The 19,432-nt window shown below is 39.7% G+C and overlaps 1 protein-coding gene across 3 annotated transcripts in view; it reads left to right on the top strand.

The window, feature by feature from the left end:
- The first annotated feature begins 765 nt into the window (after positions 1-765).
- The window catches only part of ANKRD28 (ankyrin repeat domain 28), a 193,915-nt gene continuing 175,248 nt past the window's right edge, over positions 766-19,432 (top strand). For 2 of the 3 annotated variants that reach the window (XM_040636838.1, XM_040636837.1), the window contains exon 1: positions 766-1,101. Coding sequence is in view for 1 of the 3 variants with exons in the window: in XM_040636837.1 (XP_040492771.1) it covers positions 1,075-1,101 (27 nt within the window). In the remaining 2 variants the exon portion in view is untranslated. Of the gene's footprint in view, positions 1,102-11,121; positions 11,227-19,432 lie in introns of all 3 variants that reach the window. The other variant, XM_040636839.1, reaches the window with a different exon arrangement.

Here is a 19,432-nt window from a genome sequence, read left to right as displayed (position 1 = left end):
TTTCACACCCTGGGGTGACTAGTCCAACCAAGTCCGGGGGGGCGTGTGCTGGGGAGGAGCGCTCATTCTCCTCCGACGCGCGAGACCCCGTCAGTTCACGCTCCCCCACAGCCCCCACCTTCTGGCCTTGCCTACAGCCCCCGGGAGGGCAGCCAGCCTCCCGGTGACCGCCTCTCCCCCCTACTCCTTGGCTCCTTCATCCTCCCCCACCTCAGGGGCGCATTCTCCCTCTCCCTCCACGTGCGCGTCGGGTTCGCCCCTCTCCCCTCGCCGCTCCCAGGAAGGCAGCAGCCCCCAGCTGCCCACCTCTCACGCCTCTTCCGGCCCCTCACCCAGTTCCTTCATCCTCCTCTAGCTTTGGGGAGAGTCCACACTCCACCTCCACGTGCGAACATAGAGCCGTTACCCCGCTTCCAGATGCCCCCCCACCTCCAGCCCGGGCTCCGCCCACCGCGCCCGGGGCGCGCGCCCAGGAGTACCTGGCCACCCCTCCCCCTGCTCGGCTCCGCTCCGCTCCCGCCTCCCCCGCCCCGCACGCTGTAGCTCGCAGCCCACCCCTCGCAGCTTCCTTCTCTCCGCCCCCTCCCTCTCCAGGAGGTGGGGAGGGGCACGAACGAGCGCGGCGGCGTGGCCAATGGGCGCTCGGCTTACTCTGGCCTCTCCCCCGCGCGGCCGCCAATCGCGGCGGGCGGTGGTGGTAATATTGTGGAGTGGAGTTTGGATGCCGCCGCTGCCGCGGGCTGGAACGGCGCGGCCGCGGGGGCTGCCAGGGTATTTCGGGAAGGGGGCGTGAGGAGGCGGCGGCTGCGGCGGCTGTGGCAGCGGCAGCGTGTGAAAGCAGCTGAGAGAAAGAGAAAGAAAGGAAAGAAGAGGGCGGGGGAGTAGTCAGGGGAGGAGGCGGGACCGACCGGGCTCCTCACCTCTCGGTAGCGGCGGCTGGCGGCCCGGGAGGCGGCACCGCCCCCTGCCCGCGGACTCTTCAGCGCAGCCGGCCGCCGACCCGCTGGCCCCGGGGAGCGGCCGAAGCTACGGGGGCGGAAGCGGTGGGCCGGGGCTGCGGTGGAGGCGACCGCCATGGCGTTCCTCAAACTCCGTGACCAGGTAGGTGAGGAGCGGCGGGGCGGGATCGCGCCGATCGGGGAGGAAGGAAGGGAGGGCGGCGGGCCAGTGGTGTGGGCCGCCTGGGCGCCCACTCGGCGGGGTGGGTGCGAGGGAGGCGGGGTGCCGCCCCGGGGACTGGCTCGCGGAAGCCGGGCCGGGCACCGCGGGCGACCTGCCTGTCAGCGAAGCACCGGCCGGGTGAAGCCCACGTGCAGCTGGGGGGCTCGCCGCCGTCTCCGGTCGCCGCCGCGTGAGGGGCGGGTCCTGCGCTGGCAGCCTAGGCGTCCGCGTCCGGCTCACTGCCGGGTGTGCGCCTCCTCTCTCCTGCCAGGTGAGGCTCGGGCCTAACAGGTGGCTTCCCGCTGCCGGGCGGGAGCGGTGCTGGCGGCCGTGACCTTAGGTCACGACCTTGCTCGCCTGTTTGCTTCGCCGCATAGTCCGAGGCACACTCTCTCGGGGTTAAAGGCGGTGGATTCTGCTTCGAGACTAGTTGCTCAACCTGCAAGTTCCTAGACTTGTTTTCTTTTGACATTTTGTGCACCATCTTGGTTACTTTTCTTGACTTAGGGAGAGCTAGTCAAAGAATACCTGAAGTGCCGAAAAGAGTAGTGACTCTTTTGGACTGAAAATAATTGTGTCTAGGGACGAAATCGCAACTGTATCAGAATGATTTGTACATCTGAATACGTGGAAAGATGGATTACAAGGCTTTCAGGCGATGCAAAGGCTTCCAAACGTTTGTATCTTTTCTTTAAGGAAAGGGAAATCAACGTGTGAAATTTACCAAGTGGCAGTAGACGTAATAGTGCTGAGAATTTATTTTGGCCGTTTTTTGTTTTGAACAGAAGATAATGGGCAGATTTGATGGGGAAGTAACTTGCATATATTGGGAAACTATTCTTAAAGTGAGTACCCCTTTTGTAAAAACAATGGGGAAAAATTTGAGATGTCTTTTTTAATATCGTCTCATTGAATATTGTGCCTTAAATTCTGAATCTTGGTATCATCAATTCTCATTTAATAAATGAATTTTATGTTTATTTGATGTGTAGGCCTTTGGCTTAACTTGTGTATCATTAGTTATCAGGAAGGTTTTAGCTTGTGTTAACATCCTCAGGAATGATACTTTGAAAAACTCTGCTGTTAGGTGAAGTTTATACATTGTATTTCAGATGATAGAACCGCATTGTTCGATATGATAGCCACTAGCCTACTTGTGGCAACTTAAATTTTAATAATTAAATAAAAAGTTCACTTAGTCTTGCTAGCCACATTTCAAATGCTTGGTAGCCACATGTGGTTATTGACTATGGTATTGGACAGCACAAATACAGAACATTTTTATCATCAGAAAGTTCTATGGGGCAGGACTGTTAAAAAACAACAGGTAAAACATAACTAATTCCTGCTAATTCCTGTATGGTCAACTCACATTATACTCTTAAAGGTGTAAAACTCAAGATCTACATACTCTGATCTTTATCAGTCTAATGACACTGTGCTTCCATAAGTCATAGTTGAGGTAATGATTGATTTTTGTTTCTAGTCCTACACTTTTGAAAAACTTCTTTTTGCAGTTTGGATCATAATGTGCATTAGGAATTTGGTGAACTTTTTGGAGACTATCCCACTTTATCTCTTTATCTCTTTATTCAGCCTTACCAGTTTAAGCAGAAACAAGATTGTGGCTTCAGTTGGACATAGAATCCAGTTGCACCTTTGCATTTGTGTATTTAGGAATTGCAATTATAAAGCAGTTGTGATGCTCCTCCAATTTTATATAATATCTGTTAATACTCAGTGGTTGTGATGATATGTAAAATGTCACCTGTAAACTTAAGGATACCTGGGCAGGTTCAGTGGCATGGCTCAGGGGGGACGAACATCAAAGTTTACCTGTAAACTACTAAGTAATTGATTCATCTGGTCTCTCTCTTGGAAGACTTTGAGAAATGAGTTTGGTTTGCCTATTTCAAAGGGAACAGCTGCTTTTAGAAGTCATCTTGTACGTTGATATTTTATTGGCTTAGAAACGATGATAAAAAATGGAATACAAATACTATGTTAACCTTTCTATCTACTGGAAAAGCAGTTCAGCTAGGTAAATTATTTTATTTGGAGGAAAGGAGGAGAAAATGTGGATAAATACACAGAATTTTGAGGCTGGAAGGTACTTGACATAGCTTTTAACTCAATCCTCATTTACACTTGGAGTAGGAAATAGTTCAAGGGGCGCCTGGGTGGCACAGCGGTTAAGCGTCTGCCTTCGGCTCAGGGCGTGATCCTAGCGTTATGGGATCGAGCCCCACATCAGGCTCTTCCTGTATGAACCTGCTTCTTCCTCTCCCACTCCCCCTGCTTGTGTTCCCTCTCTCGCTGGCTGTCTCTATCTCTGTCAAATATATAAACAAAATCTTCAAAAAAAAAAAAAAAAGGAAATAGTTCAAGCTTCTTTTTTCTCTTATTGCCATATTCACCTTGTGTTCTGTTTTCTTTTTGCTCTGTAAATACGGCCTAATATGTAGAACCTGTTAATGGGTAGGAGTTGTTCTTTGTGCACGTAAGCATCAGGTGGTTCTAGGTGGTTTAAACATAAAATCAGTGAATAAATAAAGCAATTTGTTTTCATATCCAATAAATAATCTGGATAAGACAGGTTTTCCCCTTTCTGTGGCAATACCTAATATGGGGGTAAGAACAGGATTGAGTTTTCAGTTGGACATAAAATCTAATTGCACCTTTGCATTCATGAATTACAATTATGAAGTAATTGTGATGCTTCTCTGGTTTTATATAGTCTGTTAATACTCAGCGTAGTGATAATATGTGAAATGTCACCTGTAAATTTGAGGATACATGGACAAAGACTTGGTTGGACTAGTGCACTATTTTTTGTTAATAGATGAAAATAATTTTTAATTGTAAATGAGGTGAAGATAATTTGTTTTCTATTTATAGGACTAGAAACATGAACTTTTCCCTCAATTTTCCCCCCACATTAAAGTATTTATACAGCATGAATCTCTGACAGTTGCAGGATTTTATTCAGTAGGTATCACATGCAGATTTTTATCTTTGCATTTAGTAAAAATGTACTTGTGTATGATTACATTTAAATTTAAAAAATTCTATTTCTAGTTTTATTGAGATATTATTGACATATAACATATGTATGTATAAGGCGTATAGTGTGATGATTTGATACATGTATATAAAGCAAAATGATTACCACAATAAGATTAGTTGACACTGCCAGGGGTGCCTGGGTGGCTTAGTCAGTTAAGTCTCCGACTCTTGATTTCGGTCAGGTCATAATCTCAGACTCGTGGGGTTGAGCCCCATGTCAGACTCTATGCTCAGCGCAGAGTCTTCTTGTTCCTCTCCCCCTGCTCAGCTGTGCACAGGCTCTCTCTCAATCTCTAAAATAAAGAAATAAAATCTTAAAAAAAAAAAAAAAAAGGTTAGTTGACACTACCGTCCCCTCACACAATTACTTTGTGTGTATGTGTGTGTAACATTTAAGGTCTACTTTCTTCACAACTTTGAAATGTGTATATGTATAATACAGTATTGTTAATTATAGTTACTATGCTGTACATTAGATCCCTGAAGCTTATTTATAGCTGGAAATTTGTACCTTTTGACCAATTGCATAATTATATTTTAATTTATCAGCAGTGTTTCATAGTATACCGTGATAAGAAAGAGAAGATTATTTGCTTAGGATGTGTAAGGTAACAGACTCAAAACTGGAAAGCTAAATGGCAGCTGGTACTTGGCTTTAGTATCTAGAAGGCAGTAAGGAGTGATGGAGATCATGGCAGATAGGGCAGGTATGTTAGTTGCTGCTTAGCTCCAGGACGTTGTTTCCATGCAGGTGTGCCTAATATTTTTAGAACTCCAGTTTTCTTTAGGAAGTTTGAGATCCCGATACTTATGAGAAATCTCTGTATAAATGTTGGCAAGTTGGTAGTTACCATTGATAAAAATTTGAAGCTGTAATTTTACATAGGGGTTGGCAGGGGACCAGTTTGTAATCACGAGTTTAGCTCAGCTTCAGAAAACAAACTACAAAGTGAGATTTGTATTTTTTTAAAGAGATTTATTTATTTGAGCGAGAGAGAGAACTCACACGCCAGTGGGGGGAGGCACAGAGGGAAAGAATCTCAAGCAGACTCCCTGCTGAGCTCGACCCAGGGCTCCATCTCACAATCCTGAGCCGAAATCAAGATGCCTATCCAACTGAGCCACCCGGTGTCCCAAGATTCCTATCTTAAAAGAACAGTTTTCTTTCAGATAAAGTAGTCAAAGTGGTCATAAACTTAAAAAAATTAAGATATAGAAAATTGAGATATAATTTATATGGCATAAAAGTCATCTTTTAAAGTGTACAATTCAAGCCAAAGCAAACCTGAGAAAGAAGAACAAAGCTAGAGGTATCACAATCCCAGATTTCAATATATACTACAAAGCTGTAATAATCAAAACAGTATGATACTGGCACAAAAGTAGACATATAGATTAATGGAGTAGACTAGAGAGCCCAGAAATAAACGTATGCGTATTTGGTCAATTAATGTATGACAAAGGAAGCAAGAATATACAGTGGGGAAAAGACAATCTCTTCAATAAATGGTGCTGGAAAAACTAGAAAACTACATGCAGAAGAGTGAAACTGGACCACTTTCTAACACAATACACAAAATAAACTCAATAGATGAAAGACCTAAATGTGAGACCTGAAACCATAAAACTAGAAGAAAACATAGGCAGTAGTATCTTTGACATTGGCTGCGTTTTTCTAAATATGTCTCTGCAAGCAAGGGAAACAAAAGCAAAAGTAAACAATTGGGATTACACCAAAATAGAAAGCTTTTGCACAGTGAAGGAAACCATCAACGAAACAAAAAGGCAGCCTACTGAGTGGGAGAAGATATTTTTAAGTGACATATCTGGTAAGGAGTTAATATCTAAAATATATGAAGAACTTACACAACTCAGTACTGGGGGGGGTACTAATCTAATTAAAAAATGGACAGAGGACATTTTTCCAAATAACACGTAACAGGTGGCCAACAGACACATGAAAAGATGCTCAACAACACTTACCATCACGGAAATACAAATCAAAAACATGTGAGATATCAGCTAACACCTGTCAGAATGGTTAGACTCAAAAGGAAAAGAAAAACAGGTATTGGTGAGGATGTGGAGAAAAAGGAGCCCTGGTGCACTGTTGGTGGGAATGCAAATTGGTGCAGCAACTGTGGGAAACATTATAGAGGTTCCTCAAAAAATTAAAATGAAAAAAAAAATCCCATAGCATCCATAATTCTACTGGATGTTTACCCAAAGAAAATGAAAATGTTAATTCAAAAGGGTGCACCCTTTTGCACCCCTGTATTTATGGCACCATTATTTACAATAGCCAAGATTTGGAAGCAACCTAAGTGTCTATCGGTAGACGGATAAAGATGTGACACACACACACACACACAGGAATATTAGTCTGCCATGAAAAAGAAGATTATCTTGCCATTTACTACAACATGGATATACCTTAGAGGGCATTATGCTAAGTAAAATAAGTCAGCAAAAGACAAATACCATATGGTATCATTTACATGTGAAATCTAAAAAAAACAACAAACCAAACCAAAAAAAGCTGAAACAGTCCCATCAGTAACTGGTAGTTGCCTGAGGGAAGAGGAGTGGGGAATGGGCAAACAGGGATGAGGGAAGGAGGGGATATAAGCTTCCAGTTATGGAATGAATAAATTACAGGGATTTTGTTTCAGCATAAGGAATATAGTCACTGGTATTGTAATAGCAGTGTATGGTGACAGATGGTAGCTACACTTGTGATGGTATCATAATGAGTAGAGTTGAACTGCTATGTTGTATATCTGAAACCAATGTAACATTGTGTGTCAACTACACTTCAATTAAAAAACAAGAAAATATTCAATAAATAACACCTCCAGAGAAGGGTGCAATTCAGTAGTTCTTGGTATATTCACAAAGTTGTGCAACCATTACCACTATGTAAATCTGAAACATTTCTGTCCCTTCAAAAAGCACTTAACAATCACTCCCCATTTCTTCCCCACCCCAAGTCCCTGGCGAGCACTAATCTCCTCTCTGTTTCTATGAATTTCCCTATTCTGGATATCCATATAAATGGAATTCTACAGTATGTGACCTTTTTATGTCTGACTTCTTTCACTTAGTGTAATCTTGTTAAGGTTCATCCATTCATGTAGCATTAATCATTTGGTCTTAAAGTTTATATCATGTGTAAGAGTTTCTTCTAAAGAAAGTTCTTACACTTTTATACTGTTTTATTGCTTCTTGTAGTGTGGAAATGTATAATCTGGGATGTCTGTTTCTATTTTCTGAGTTGGTTTTAAAACTGGAGTTAGACTTTGTTTGCAGTAGTAGAGGATAATAGTTTTTACTTTTGGATTACTATTTTTGTGTAGGAGTCATCTTTGTGTTCTCTTCTGGGTTAGTGGATTCTTGATATGTTGAAGTTCGTTTTTGTTTTTGTTTTTAACAGGTTTGGCATATATCAATAAGTATATATTGAATGGATGAGAATAATTTGACCACTATTTTGGATAGTTAGTAAGCTCTCACTTGATCAAGTATCCATTAAGGGTGGAGCATTATTAGACTTTTCAGTAGAAAAACAATAGATGATCCTTGAAAAATCTTATAATTAGGAATACAGAAAATATGAAATGCCTGAAAAACATTTATGCTCAGATATTCAAGTATTCTATATTAAGTGTTCCCTTGCTTTGTGTTGGAGACTGTGGGACATACAAGGGTACAGTAGTCACTGTCTCTGTCCTTAAAGATCTTATTGGCTAGGAAAAGACAAAAGATACATAAATGCACAGTATCTGATACACTGATACACTGAAAAGATTTATAGAGGTTGAAGAAAAACATATGGAGCATAGTATTTGGAAATGTATCTAACATAGTTAAAAAATAAGTGTGTCTTGTGTTAACTGATTTTTTTTGGATGCCTTGTATAATACAGTGTAGAACAAGTAAAGATGTACAACGTAAAAGATGCGTATAACATGCTTCAGAATTCAGAAAGGAATAGATGATCTGATTGTAGGCAGAGGGAGACTTTCATGGCAAGGGAGGTATTTGAGGTTCACAGGAAGGATTTGTTGAAAGCAAACAGTTGTGCAGGAAAGCAACAAGAGAGGAATAGAAGGCAAGCCAGAAAAAGAGAATGGTGTATCTGTGCTGGGGTGGTGCGACATAGACCTCATTGGTATGTGTAGTTGGAAAGGATAGGAGATAGATTAGCTAAATTAACAGTGAGGCTAGGAAGTTTGGACTTGATTGGAAGGTGTTTGGAAGTTGTCATAGGTGGGTTTCTTAATCTAGGGTCTATGAAGGGCTTTTTGGAGTAATGTGCATACATGTACTTAAGAGGCTTCATACCTTCCATTAGATCCTTTGAGGAGTCCATGATACCCAAAAGTTTAATAACCACTACATTATAGGTTTTAGAAGAGTAAATTACAGAAGACAAACAGGAACACCCGAGACCGGTTAGGGGGCTACTGCTATAATTCAGAACATATGTAAAACATTTGAGTGCAGGTACATTAAGTACTAAGCATAAGTTTGGGAATGAGTACATTTTTAAAGGATCCTCATAGCTATATTAATGGCTCACTTAAGCGTGCAACTAAGAGTGTCTTATATTTATATGACAGTTGACATTTTTTTGCTGCATAGTCCCACTAGGGTAAATTAAATATGAAAATACAATTAAACATTGGTAATTCAAGTAGTTAGATTTAGGTTATATTAGGTTTTCCAGCATATTATTTTTTCCTTTTTATTTTCCAGTCTAATGTAAAATTTATATTCCGTGAATGCGCTCTATGTGGATTGAAGTGAGATGCTCCTGGAGAAAGTTTTGTGCCTGGAGACAATAGTTTGGGGTTAAGTCTTTTTGTTCTGAAGAATGTATTCTATGGACAGTTCACATTAAACACACACAGTGATACTGAATCACAGAGTTATACAGTACTCCTCATTCAAAGCAGACATTAATGAAATCTTCAGTTACTTTAACCAATAATGTTTCAAAGTGTAATAGTACATTGTACATAATGATTAAAATTCTCAAGTACTTCAAGTTTAATTTCTACTCCTACTCCCTAGTCCTAGTTCTTAGTTAAGTGATTTATCCACCTTCCTTATGTGATACTGAGTTTTTTAAAAAAGCGTTCTTCTGTGTGTATACTGATTGGCATGCAGAACTAAGTCTGAATAGAATTACTACTCCCACAACTTCAGTGGAAAGTTCAGTTTTGCCTAGTAAATTTAAGTTCAGATTCTTAATTGGTGATGGTTTACTTATTTAAATTTATTTATTTTAAACTTAAAAGTATATCTTTTCTACTCTTAAGGATTTGAGGCCACAGATAATGTTAAAACATACAGCATGGGACAGTTAAAATACTTAAAAAGGAAAATCAGGAAGCAGTTGCTTATGAAACCTATACTTGTTCCAGAACCTAGAATGAGTTACTATAGTTCAGTACTACATTTAACTTTATTTCTTGTTACTTAAGGTACCAACCTCCGCCCCCCCCCCAACTTTGTATCTTATAATAGGAAGTATAAATTAGTCTGGGGAGGCAGCCTTTTCTCTTTTATCAGTTTCTGGATTTAAAAGTTTGATAGCTTTTTCTTTTTTAAACAGCTTTTTTGTGATATAATTCACACACCAATTTAAGTTGTACAGTTCAATAATTTTTAGTATATTCACAGAGCTGTACAAGTAATCTTAGTCAATTTTAGATCATTTTATAGTGCTGAAAAGAAACCTCTTACCCTTAAACTGTCATTCTTCCAAACCCCCATCATTCCTAGCCCTAAACAAGTACTAATGTACTTTTTGTTTCTATATATATATATTTCTATATATTTGCCTATTTTATGTAGCGTGTTTGCAAGGCTCATCTTTACTGTAGCATGTATCGATATTTTTATTGCCGAATAATGTATTACATTGAATCATACCACATTTTATCTATCCATTCAACAGTTGATAGGCTATTTGGATTATTTTCACTTTTTGGCTAGTATGAATAATACTGCTACGAACATTTGTGTAAAAGTTTTTGTGTAGACGTTAAGTATTCATTTCTCTTGGGTACTTAGGAGTGGACTAGTTGGGTCATATGGAAACTCTGTATTTAACCTTAATTTTAAGGAGCTGCCAGTTAATTGGAAAAGTTACAGGAGGCAGTTAAATGAGAGGCTGGGTTCAGAGAAAAGTGTTTTCAGTGGTAATTGAGGTGAATGAGGTCGTTTAATGAGAAAAGTTCATGGCCAAGGAGAATATAATGGAGAATATGGAATGGGTGGAGGAAAGGAAGCCTGTGAAGCTACCAAAGTTAGGAAGAGAGCCACGGTAGACTACTGGCACAGGCCAGAGGAGGGAAGAATTTCCCAAGTTCTACCTATATTGTTTGTGTTCTCCAAGGCACAAAGGCTCAATTTTTTTCATCACCTTTTAGCTTTCTTTTTATCCAGCACATTGTTATAAACTTTCCATGGAAATGTTTTTCCTATTTGCCCCAATTTCTTTGCTTCCTAAGCCAGTAATTCCTAAGTTGGGCATACATCGAAATCAGTTGGCCAGCTTTAATACAGAATTTTGGGGTCCTAGTAGACATGCTTAATGAGGATCACCTGGGGTAGTGTCCCAGAATCTGTATTTTAAAACCTCTTAAGGTAAAGAGTAATTTGCTCTCCACCAAGCCTGTTTACTTTTTTCTTGGATCGCAACTAACTTATATTTTTCAGCCCCTCTTGCATTTGGGGATGGCCATGTGATTGAGATCTGGCCATAGGAAATTAAGTAGAAGTGTTGAGTGTTTCTTCAGTCCTGGCAAATACAAACTTCCTTGAACAATCCTCTCTTCTCTCTTCTCCTCTCTCCTGCTGGCTGGGTGTTGTCTGCCAAAGCAGCTTTGGAAATGATGGGTCCAAGAGAGCTGAACTTCTGTCAGCCTGGGTCATCTCCAGCCTCTTCATGCCCACAGCTGATCATTAACATGGATTTTTGGACTTCATGTAAGCATGAAATAAAAATAAACTATTATGTCACACTTTGGGATTTATCTTTTATAACATCCATTATTACTTTAATCAATATAACTCCTTTGCTTATTATCCAAAATCAGTTTTGGGATCCATTGCCCTTGGTTTATACTATTTTATATTTTGAAACTCATTTATATGGTAAGTTAGTCTTCAGCTGTTAACGTACAGGCCTTATACATTAATACTGTGTTTTCTTTTTAAAAATTTTCATGGAAATGATAATTAACATCCTGATTATTATATAACAAACATTTTTATGCCTGCTACCTGCTGGTCCTCGATACTAGGGATACACGTGTGTGAAACATGGTCTCTGTCTTCTAGTATGGGGTAAGATGAAATTAAATAAGGGCAATTATCTTATGTGTGCTTTGAGAGCATCAAGGGAGAAATGGCTGATTGAACCCAGTGGTAAAGTTGGGGGGTCCTTGCAGTTTATTTCAATGGGATTTTATTTACCCGTGTTCATTTGTATGTAATCTTGTTCTCCCTCCTCCTCGGTGGATAAGAGCCATATATATAGCCTATATAAAATATCGTTTTAGAGGAGCAAAAAGTACAAGTGCATTTTTGGTAGATTTGTGTTACATGTGGGTATTTTGTTTGAGTGTATATTTTTTCTTAATCTCTACCACCAAGAAAGAAGAGAATGCTTTATTTAGGAGAACTGCAGATCTTAGTCCTGATGCAGATTATATTGTTAAACTTTTCCTTTTGTTAACTAAGGTTTTTTGTTGTTCTTGTTTGTTTTTGTTTTTGTTTTTTAGGTAAATATTATATGTTCTCTTTTTTCCTTTTGAGGGAACTTTCTGGTTAGATGTGATAGTCCGAAAGAACCTACCTACTGTTAGTATTGTATTCTTATTAGTGTAAATTAGGAAAAAGTCAGATAATTCAAACAGGACTTTGAAAGATTGTGTGTGTGTGTGTGTGTGTGTAAATAGGTAAACAAGAGCCTTCTATTTTGACTAGTTCTCTGAATGGTGAGAGGCTTCCTCCACTTTTTGAAAGCTTACATGCTAGTCAGTGTGTAGTTCCAGAGTGTCACACTGGGTCATGCCAAGAGTGAGAAGAGAGTCCCTGGGAGAACTAAAAACAGCTAGGCAAGCGACAGCCACATCCTGAAGAAAAGGAGTTGAACCTGAGGGTTAAAAACAGCTGACTTGTAAGGGATGTAAAAGCAAACTGCAGCATCAGGAGTGAGCACTGGAGTTGAAACCAGGTGAATAGATCAGAATAGCAAGTGTAGTGTTTGTCAGGTAGATCCAATAAATAGCCTAATCCAAGGTATAGACAGGTAGTTAGAAACTAGCATGTCTGCGAGAGCTTGAATGATTCATATAGTAAAGATATCTGGAATCAAGAGACTTCAGTAGATGAGGCCAAGGGACTCAAAGGACTATAACCTTTCAGACCTTCTCATTTGATACCTTAGTAGAGACAGTGAGAAGGAACCTGGTTGGAGTATATCCCAATTTAGAAACTAGTCAGGAGGTGTAAATGAAATACAGTATAGATGTACTGTAGAAATGTTCTGGAAGATTGTGTATACGTTAAATAATGGTTAATCCTCTCATTTAACAATGAGCAACTTCTCTGTTTTAATGAAACTTATGGTAAATTGTTCTAAATACAGAATTCATTAGTAATACAAATTATCCTTCAGCTTATCCTTTACCATAAAGTTGAATTTCTATATATCACCTTCACTTAAGCTTAGATATACTGACTGCTTAACTATTTAGATGGTCAGTAACACATGGATTACTTTGGATGTCTTGGTGCATTACTGGTTTTAGAAGCTCTTATGTTTTGGCTATGGGATTATTGCTTTTGAAATGCCACTAATCAACCTGTTTCTATTTTCTTTTCCTTACTAGCAGTCTCTACCTTCTAAGACTTCTGTCGGACTGTAAGATTATATTATGAAGTCAAATAAACTTTTTACCTGCTCATCTTGTAGTTCTTCAGCATCTTGGAGCTTCAGTTTTGAACATGTAATTTCTTTTCTCTGACCACAGCTTCTTTCATTACTGGTTCTCCCATTTCCTCACCCACAGGTAACCTGAGCTTTGCTGTGTTGAAACCTACTTTACCTAGTCTGCTAGGTCCACTTTGGCCACAAACTGGCCTCTTGAGAAGCCTTGACCTCCTGATTTGAGCAGTACTGGTTAGGGTAGTGTTTTCTGAAACATGGGACAACTTTTCTTGAGATTTTTTGTGGGTGACTTGTCTACTTTGATTACCAGATGTTGACTGATACTTCCTTGCTTCCGGTCCAGACTCCTGAGTATAGCCCTGTATCCTGCTTCATTCTCACTTTCCTCTGGCCTATTCAGGAGTTTCCCAGCTCATTCCATTGCAGCCTTTCCTCTTAACCATTCTGTAGGTTTCATTTTGCCCTCTTCAACATCCTACCTCTTCCCCTCAGCTATCACCCATCCCTACCCATCTTTCAGCTTTCATGTCTTCTTTTCCACCTCCACCTGCTTTTTTTTTTGTCCTTTTTTTTTTTTTTTTAAAGATTTTACTTATTTATTTGACACAGAGAGAGAGACAGCCAGCAAGAGAGAGAACACAAGCAGGGGGAGTGGGAGAGGAAGAAGCGGGCTCCCAGCTGAGGAGTCTGATGTGGGGCTTGATCCCAGACTGCCAGGATCACGCCCTGAGCCAAAGGCAGACACTTAATGACTGAGCCACCCAGGCGCCCCTTTTTTTAGTCCTTTTGACTCAACCTCTTGAGTCTCAGCTCCTATGTTACACACAGTCTCTTCCCTTTCATCTTAGTCTTCTGCCTCTTGCAACTTGTCCATTTTCCCACTCCCACATCCTTCTCGGGCTGGACCCTTTCCTCAGCAAGCCTTGTTTCTCAGTGGGAACTTTCCCTGCAGTTCCTTCCCTTAGTGCTGTTATGTCAGTCTTACATCTTAGCCTCTATGTTTTCTATTCCTGTCTTCACTCCCAACACTACCCTTTCAGCTTATAGCTCCATTCTCTGTGCAGCTTTGTCAGGCAAGAGAGGCAAATGATTTAAAGGAAAATGTTAAGTAAATAGTAGTGAATGTCACCGTATATGGATATAGCAAACAATTATGATAATTAATTGAATGTCTGAAATGGTAGAGTATGTACTTCTCATTCTGGCTCATTAATTTATCACTTCTGTGACTTTGGGCCAGTTACTTAGGTGAGTTTTCTCACTTAAAAAGGGAGATAATAGTGTCTATCTCACAGATTTGCTGAATTAAATGAGATAGATAGTTAGCAGTTGCTAAATGGTAGCTACTATTTTACTGAAAACGACTTTGGCTTGAGAGATCTGGGCAGCTCTACCACTGTCTTACTGTGTGACCTTGGGCAAAGAAACTAAATCTGAGCCTGAGATTGGTTGGTTGTTTTAACATCTTTCTTGAGATATAACTGACATACCACAAAATATACCCATTTGAAATATACAAAGTAGTGTTGTTGTTTTAAGTAAATTCACAGGGTTGTGCACCCATCACTACAGTCTAATTTTTTTTTTAACATTTTTGTCACCTCAGAAAGAAGCCCTGTACCCAACAGTCACCCATTCCTCTAAAGTCCCTCTCCCCTGACCCACATTTCCCTCAGCCTTAGGCAACCACTAATCTTTCTGTTTCTATGCATTTGCTTATTCTGGACACTTCATATAAATGGAATCATAAAATACGTAATCTTTAGTGACTGGTTTCTTTCATTTACAAGGTTTTAGAGTTTCATTCATACTGAGGTATGCATCAGAACTTCATTTCTTTTGTTGCTATATTGGGTTGTGTCTACTTTCTGAATAAAATGGGCATGGGAATATCTTCATTGAATTTTGAGAATGTTGATAAAGTGTCTAGTATGTAGTAGTTGCTCAATAAATGATCACTTACTCAAACAATTTAAACTCCTGTATTCCCTTGACTTTCAACAGTCAACCTATGGATTACTTCTCCAATATTTGTTCTCTTGTTTCAGCTCTGGGACCACTGAAAAATTGGTGAAGGAAGTAATGAAACCAAGTTGAATATACTCCAGTTTTCTGATGTCTAACTTCAGTTGCACCTTCGAGGCTATTTAATCCTTATCATTCCTTTCTATATGCATTAATATTTAATTTCTACCTTCTCCATTTTTTTTTAAAGATTTTATTTATTTATTTGACAGACAGAGACAGCCAGCAAGAGAGGGAACACAGGCAGGGGGAGTGGGAGTGGAAGAAGCAGGCTCCTAGCAGAGGAGTCCGATGTGGGGCTCGATCCCAGAATGCCGGGATCACGCCCTGAGCTGAAGGCAGACGCTTAACGACTGCGCCACCCAGGCGCCCCTCTACCTTCTCCATTTTAACATGTAGTTGTGTCTCCTAATTTACTAAGAAAAGAGAAGTCTACCCACCCATCATGTAAGCTTTCTTATTGATCTCCTTCCTTATTGCAAATCATTTATACCTATACTTTGCTTTTTCCCCCTCTATCTTTTTCTTATTTGACTGAGAGAAATGAATATACTTTTTTCTTTCTCAGAGCATTTTTCTGCTGTAATCCTAATCATACCTTCATCTGAGATTTGGATGTATTATTTCTTATTTTTATTTTTTCATATTTTTTCACTTATCTCCCTGCTCTCACACATTGTTATATATTTGTGTCTGGATGGACACTACCTATTAATCAAGATTCTAATACTCAGAGTGGGCAAAACCAGGTAAGCAACACCCACTGCAGGATTCAACCCTCACGAGACTTATTTCTGTTTGGGTATGCCATATATTATAATATAACTTTTAAAATATTGCTTACTTCAGTGTAAAGTAGTAAATCAAGGTCATTTGAGTTAAATTTTTTTTATTACAATAGTGAAAACATTTTTCCTTTTCATTGTCCTATGTTAAGGCTAGGTATACGTAATTTTTTTTTAAGATTTCATTTATTTATTTGGCAGAATACAAGCAGGGGGAGCTACAGGCAGAGGAAGAGGGAGAAGCAGACTCCCCACTGAGCAGGGAGCCCGATGCGGGGCTCGATCCTAGGACCCCAGGATTATGACCTGAGCCTAAGGCAGCCGCCTAACTGATTGAGCCACCCAGGCCCTCCTATACGTGATATTTTTAAAAAGTGTATTCTTTTATTATTATCCCAGAAGACAGAAGTCTGACCTACCCTTCAGGTAGCCTTCTCTCTGAACCACATTAATTCTAAAATGTGCTGAGTTTGTATAGTTCTCATTGGTTCCACATTCCTATGTCGACCCTGTCAGAAAATCTTCCTTTTTACCCAATTCAGTTCTCTCCAGCTATAATTCAGTCATTTTCCATTGTATTATCTACAATAAGGATCCTGTATAGGTTATCAACCTTTCAAGCTGGATTCAGGGAGCTGGCAATTGGTTAGACCAGTGGCTCCTTTTTTTTCTTCAACAGTTTATTAAGGTATAATTTATATACTATAAAATTCATCTGTTTTAAGAGCACAGTTCAGATATTTTTGTACATTTAAAGAGTTTTGCACTCAGCACCACACTCCAGTTTTAGAACATTTCCATCACCCAAAAAGATACCTGTTTTGGAAAAACCTCAGTTCTCCTCCTATATGTTGCTCCCTTACTGTCACACTGCTACCACTCTCATTACACTTCTACACCTGACAGGTGTCCTACAATTCAACTCAATTTTGACACTGTTGACCTGGCGATAGCATCAGATCTCATAGGTTAAGGGCTTCGTCCTATTATAAGACTGCCCCCCTTTCCCTTTCTGTACAGATACCAGTCTCAGGTCCGGGTGCTTCTGACTGATTGGTTATGAATCAGAAGTTCCCAAATAATTTGCTGGAGTGGCTCACAGAACTTAAACATTTTATGAACTAGATTACTGATTTAGTACAAAAGGATATAACTAAGGAACATCCAAATGGAAGAGATGCATAAGGCAAGGTATGTAGGATGGGACATGGAGCCTCCATGCTCTTTGGGTGTGCCACTTTCCCCAAATCTTCATGTGTTCACCAACCTAGAAGCTCTCTGAAAACCCATCCTTTTGGGTTTTTGTGGAGGCTTGATTACATAGGCATAGTTGATTAAATCATTGATGATTGAACTCAATTTCCAGCCCCTCTCCCCTCCCCAGAAGTCAGGGGTAGGGGTGGGGGTCATGGTGGGACTTAAAGTTTCAACCCTCTGATCATCTTGGTTGGTTGTCTTTAGGCAGTTTCCAAAAGTGACCTCATTAACATAACGACACATATGGCTCACATCATAGGACATTCCAAAGATTTTAGGAGCTCTGTGCCAGAAAAGGGGTATGAACACCAAATATATATTTCTTATTAAAAATCACAGTATCTCAATACCTCATACCCATTTTGCAGTTACTCCTGTTTCCACCTTCAGCCCCAGGCAATAAATGACATCATCTGTCTCCATGATGTAGCTTTTTTAGACATTTTATATAGACGGAATCATAAGCTCATTTTTGTTTGGCATCTTTCATTTTGGGGTTCATCCATGTTGTAGCATGTATATTAATTCTTATTGCTGACTAATAATCCCTTGTATGGCTATACCACAATATTTTGTTTATCCATTCACCAGTTGTTAGAAATTTGAATTGTTTCTGATTTCTGCCTATTAGGAATAAAGTTGTGATGACTATTCATATATAAATCTTTGTATAAACATATGTTTTAATTTCTTTTGGGGAGATTTATAGAAATGAATTTACTGGTCATATTGTAAGCTTATGTTTAATGTTTTAAGAATAGTCAAACTATATAATCCCTATTGTGTATTGCTGGATTTGGCTTGCTAATATTTTGTTGAGAGTTTTTATGTCTTTATTCTTTGGTATGAGGGTAACGTTGATATCATAAAGTGAATTAAGAAGTGTTCTCTCTTTTTTAGAAGAGTTTGTGAAGGATTAGTATTATTTCTTCTTTAAATATTTGATAGAATTCAGCCGTGAAGCTATGTAGACAAGGACTTTTTCTTTGTGGTAAGCTTTTAAATTACTAATTCAGTTTCTTCACTTGTTATAGGTCTATTCAGATTTTTTATTTTCTTTTGAGTTTTGATAATCTGTGTCTTTTAGGGAATTTGTTCATTTTATCTAAGTTGTTAGTATAAAGATGTTCATAGTATTCTTTTATCAAAACTTTTACTTTCTCTGAGGTTGCTAATGATGTATCCCTTTTCATTCCTGATTTTGGTAATTTGTCTTCATTCTTTTTTTCCTGGTGAATCTAGGTCAATTTTGTTGGTCTTTTCAAAAAACCAATTTTTGGTTTTGATTTTTCTCTATTTTTCTTTTTTCTATGGTATTGACTCCCCTCTAATAATTACAGTTTATTTCCTTCTGCTTACTTTGGGTTTAGTTTGCTTTTTTACTAAATTAAGATGGAAGCTTACTCAAGGTCTAGAATACTGTTGTGTGCAGCTATAAATTTCCCTTTAAGCACTATGTTAGCTATCCTATAAGTTTTGATGTGTTTTGTTTTTGTTTTCATTCAGCTTAGACTATTCTGAGTTCTCTTGAGGTTTTGTCTTTGACCCATAGGTTATTTAGAAGTGTCTTTGATACCCAGACATTTGTGGATTTCCCAATTTCTTTTTTTTTTTTCTAATTTAATTTCATTGTGATTGAGGAACATTTTTTGTATTCGTATCTTTTTTCCCCACTTTTTTTTTTCAAGATTTTTTTTTTTTTCATTTGAGGAGAGAGCTCACGTGAGCCAGTGAGGGCAGAGCAGGGCAGGGGTGGGTCAGAGGGAGAGGGAGAAGCAGACTCCCCGCTGAGCAGGAAGCCAGATCTAGGGCTCCATCCCAGGACCCTGGGATCATGACTTGAGCCAAAGGCAGACGTTTAACTGACTGAGCTACCCAGGTGCCCCTCCCTCATTTTTTTAAAAAAAGATTTCATTTATATGAGAGAGAGAGAGAGAGAGACACAGACAGAGACAGAGACAGAGGGAGCAAGCACACAAGCAGGGGGTGGGGCAGAGGGAGAAGAAGCAGCGGACTCCCCACTGAGCATGGAGCCTGACATGGGGTCCCAGGTCCCGGTGATCATGACCTGAGCCAGTCAGATGCTTAACCTACTAAGCTCCCCTTCCCTGCATTTTTTATAACAATTTAACTCAAGAAATTCAACATTGTTATTTGAATTAAAATCCAC

The sequence above is a fragment of the Ursus maritimus genome, unplaced genomic scaffold (assembly GCF_017311325.1).
Source record: "Ursus maritimus isolate PB19 unplaced genomic scaffold, ASM1731132v1 scaffold_20, whole genome shotgun sequence".
In the NCBI taxonomy this organism is placed as follows: Eukaryota; Metazoa; Chordata; class Mammalia; order Carnivora; family Ursidae; genus Ursus; species Ursus maritimus.
Note: the sequence above shows the minus strand (reverse complement) of the source record. Positions and strands in the feature narration are given on the sequence as shown.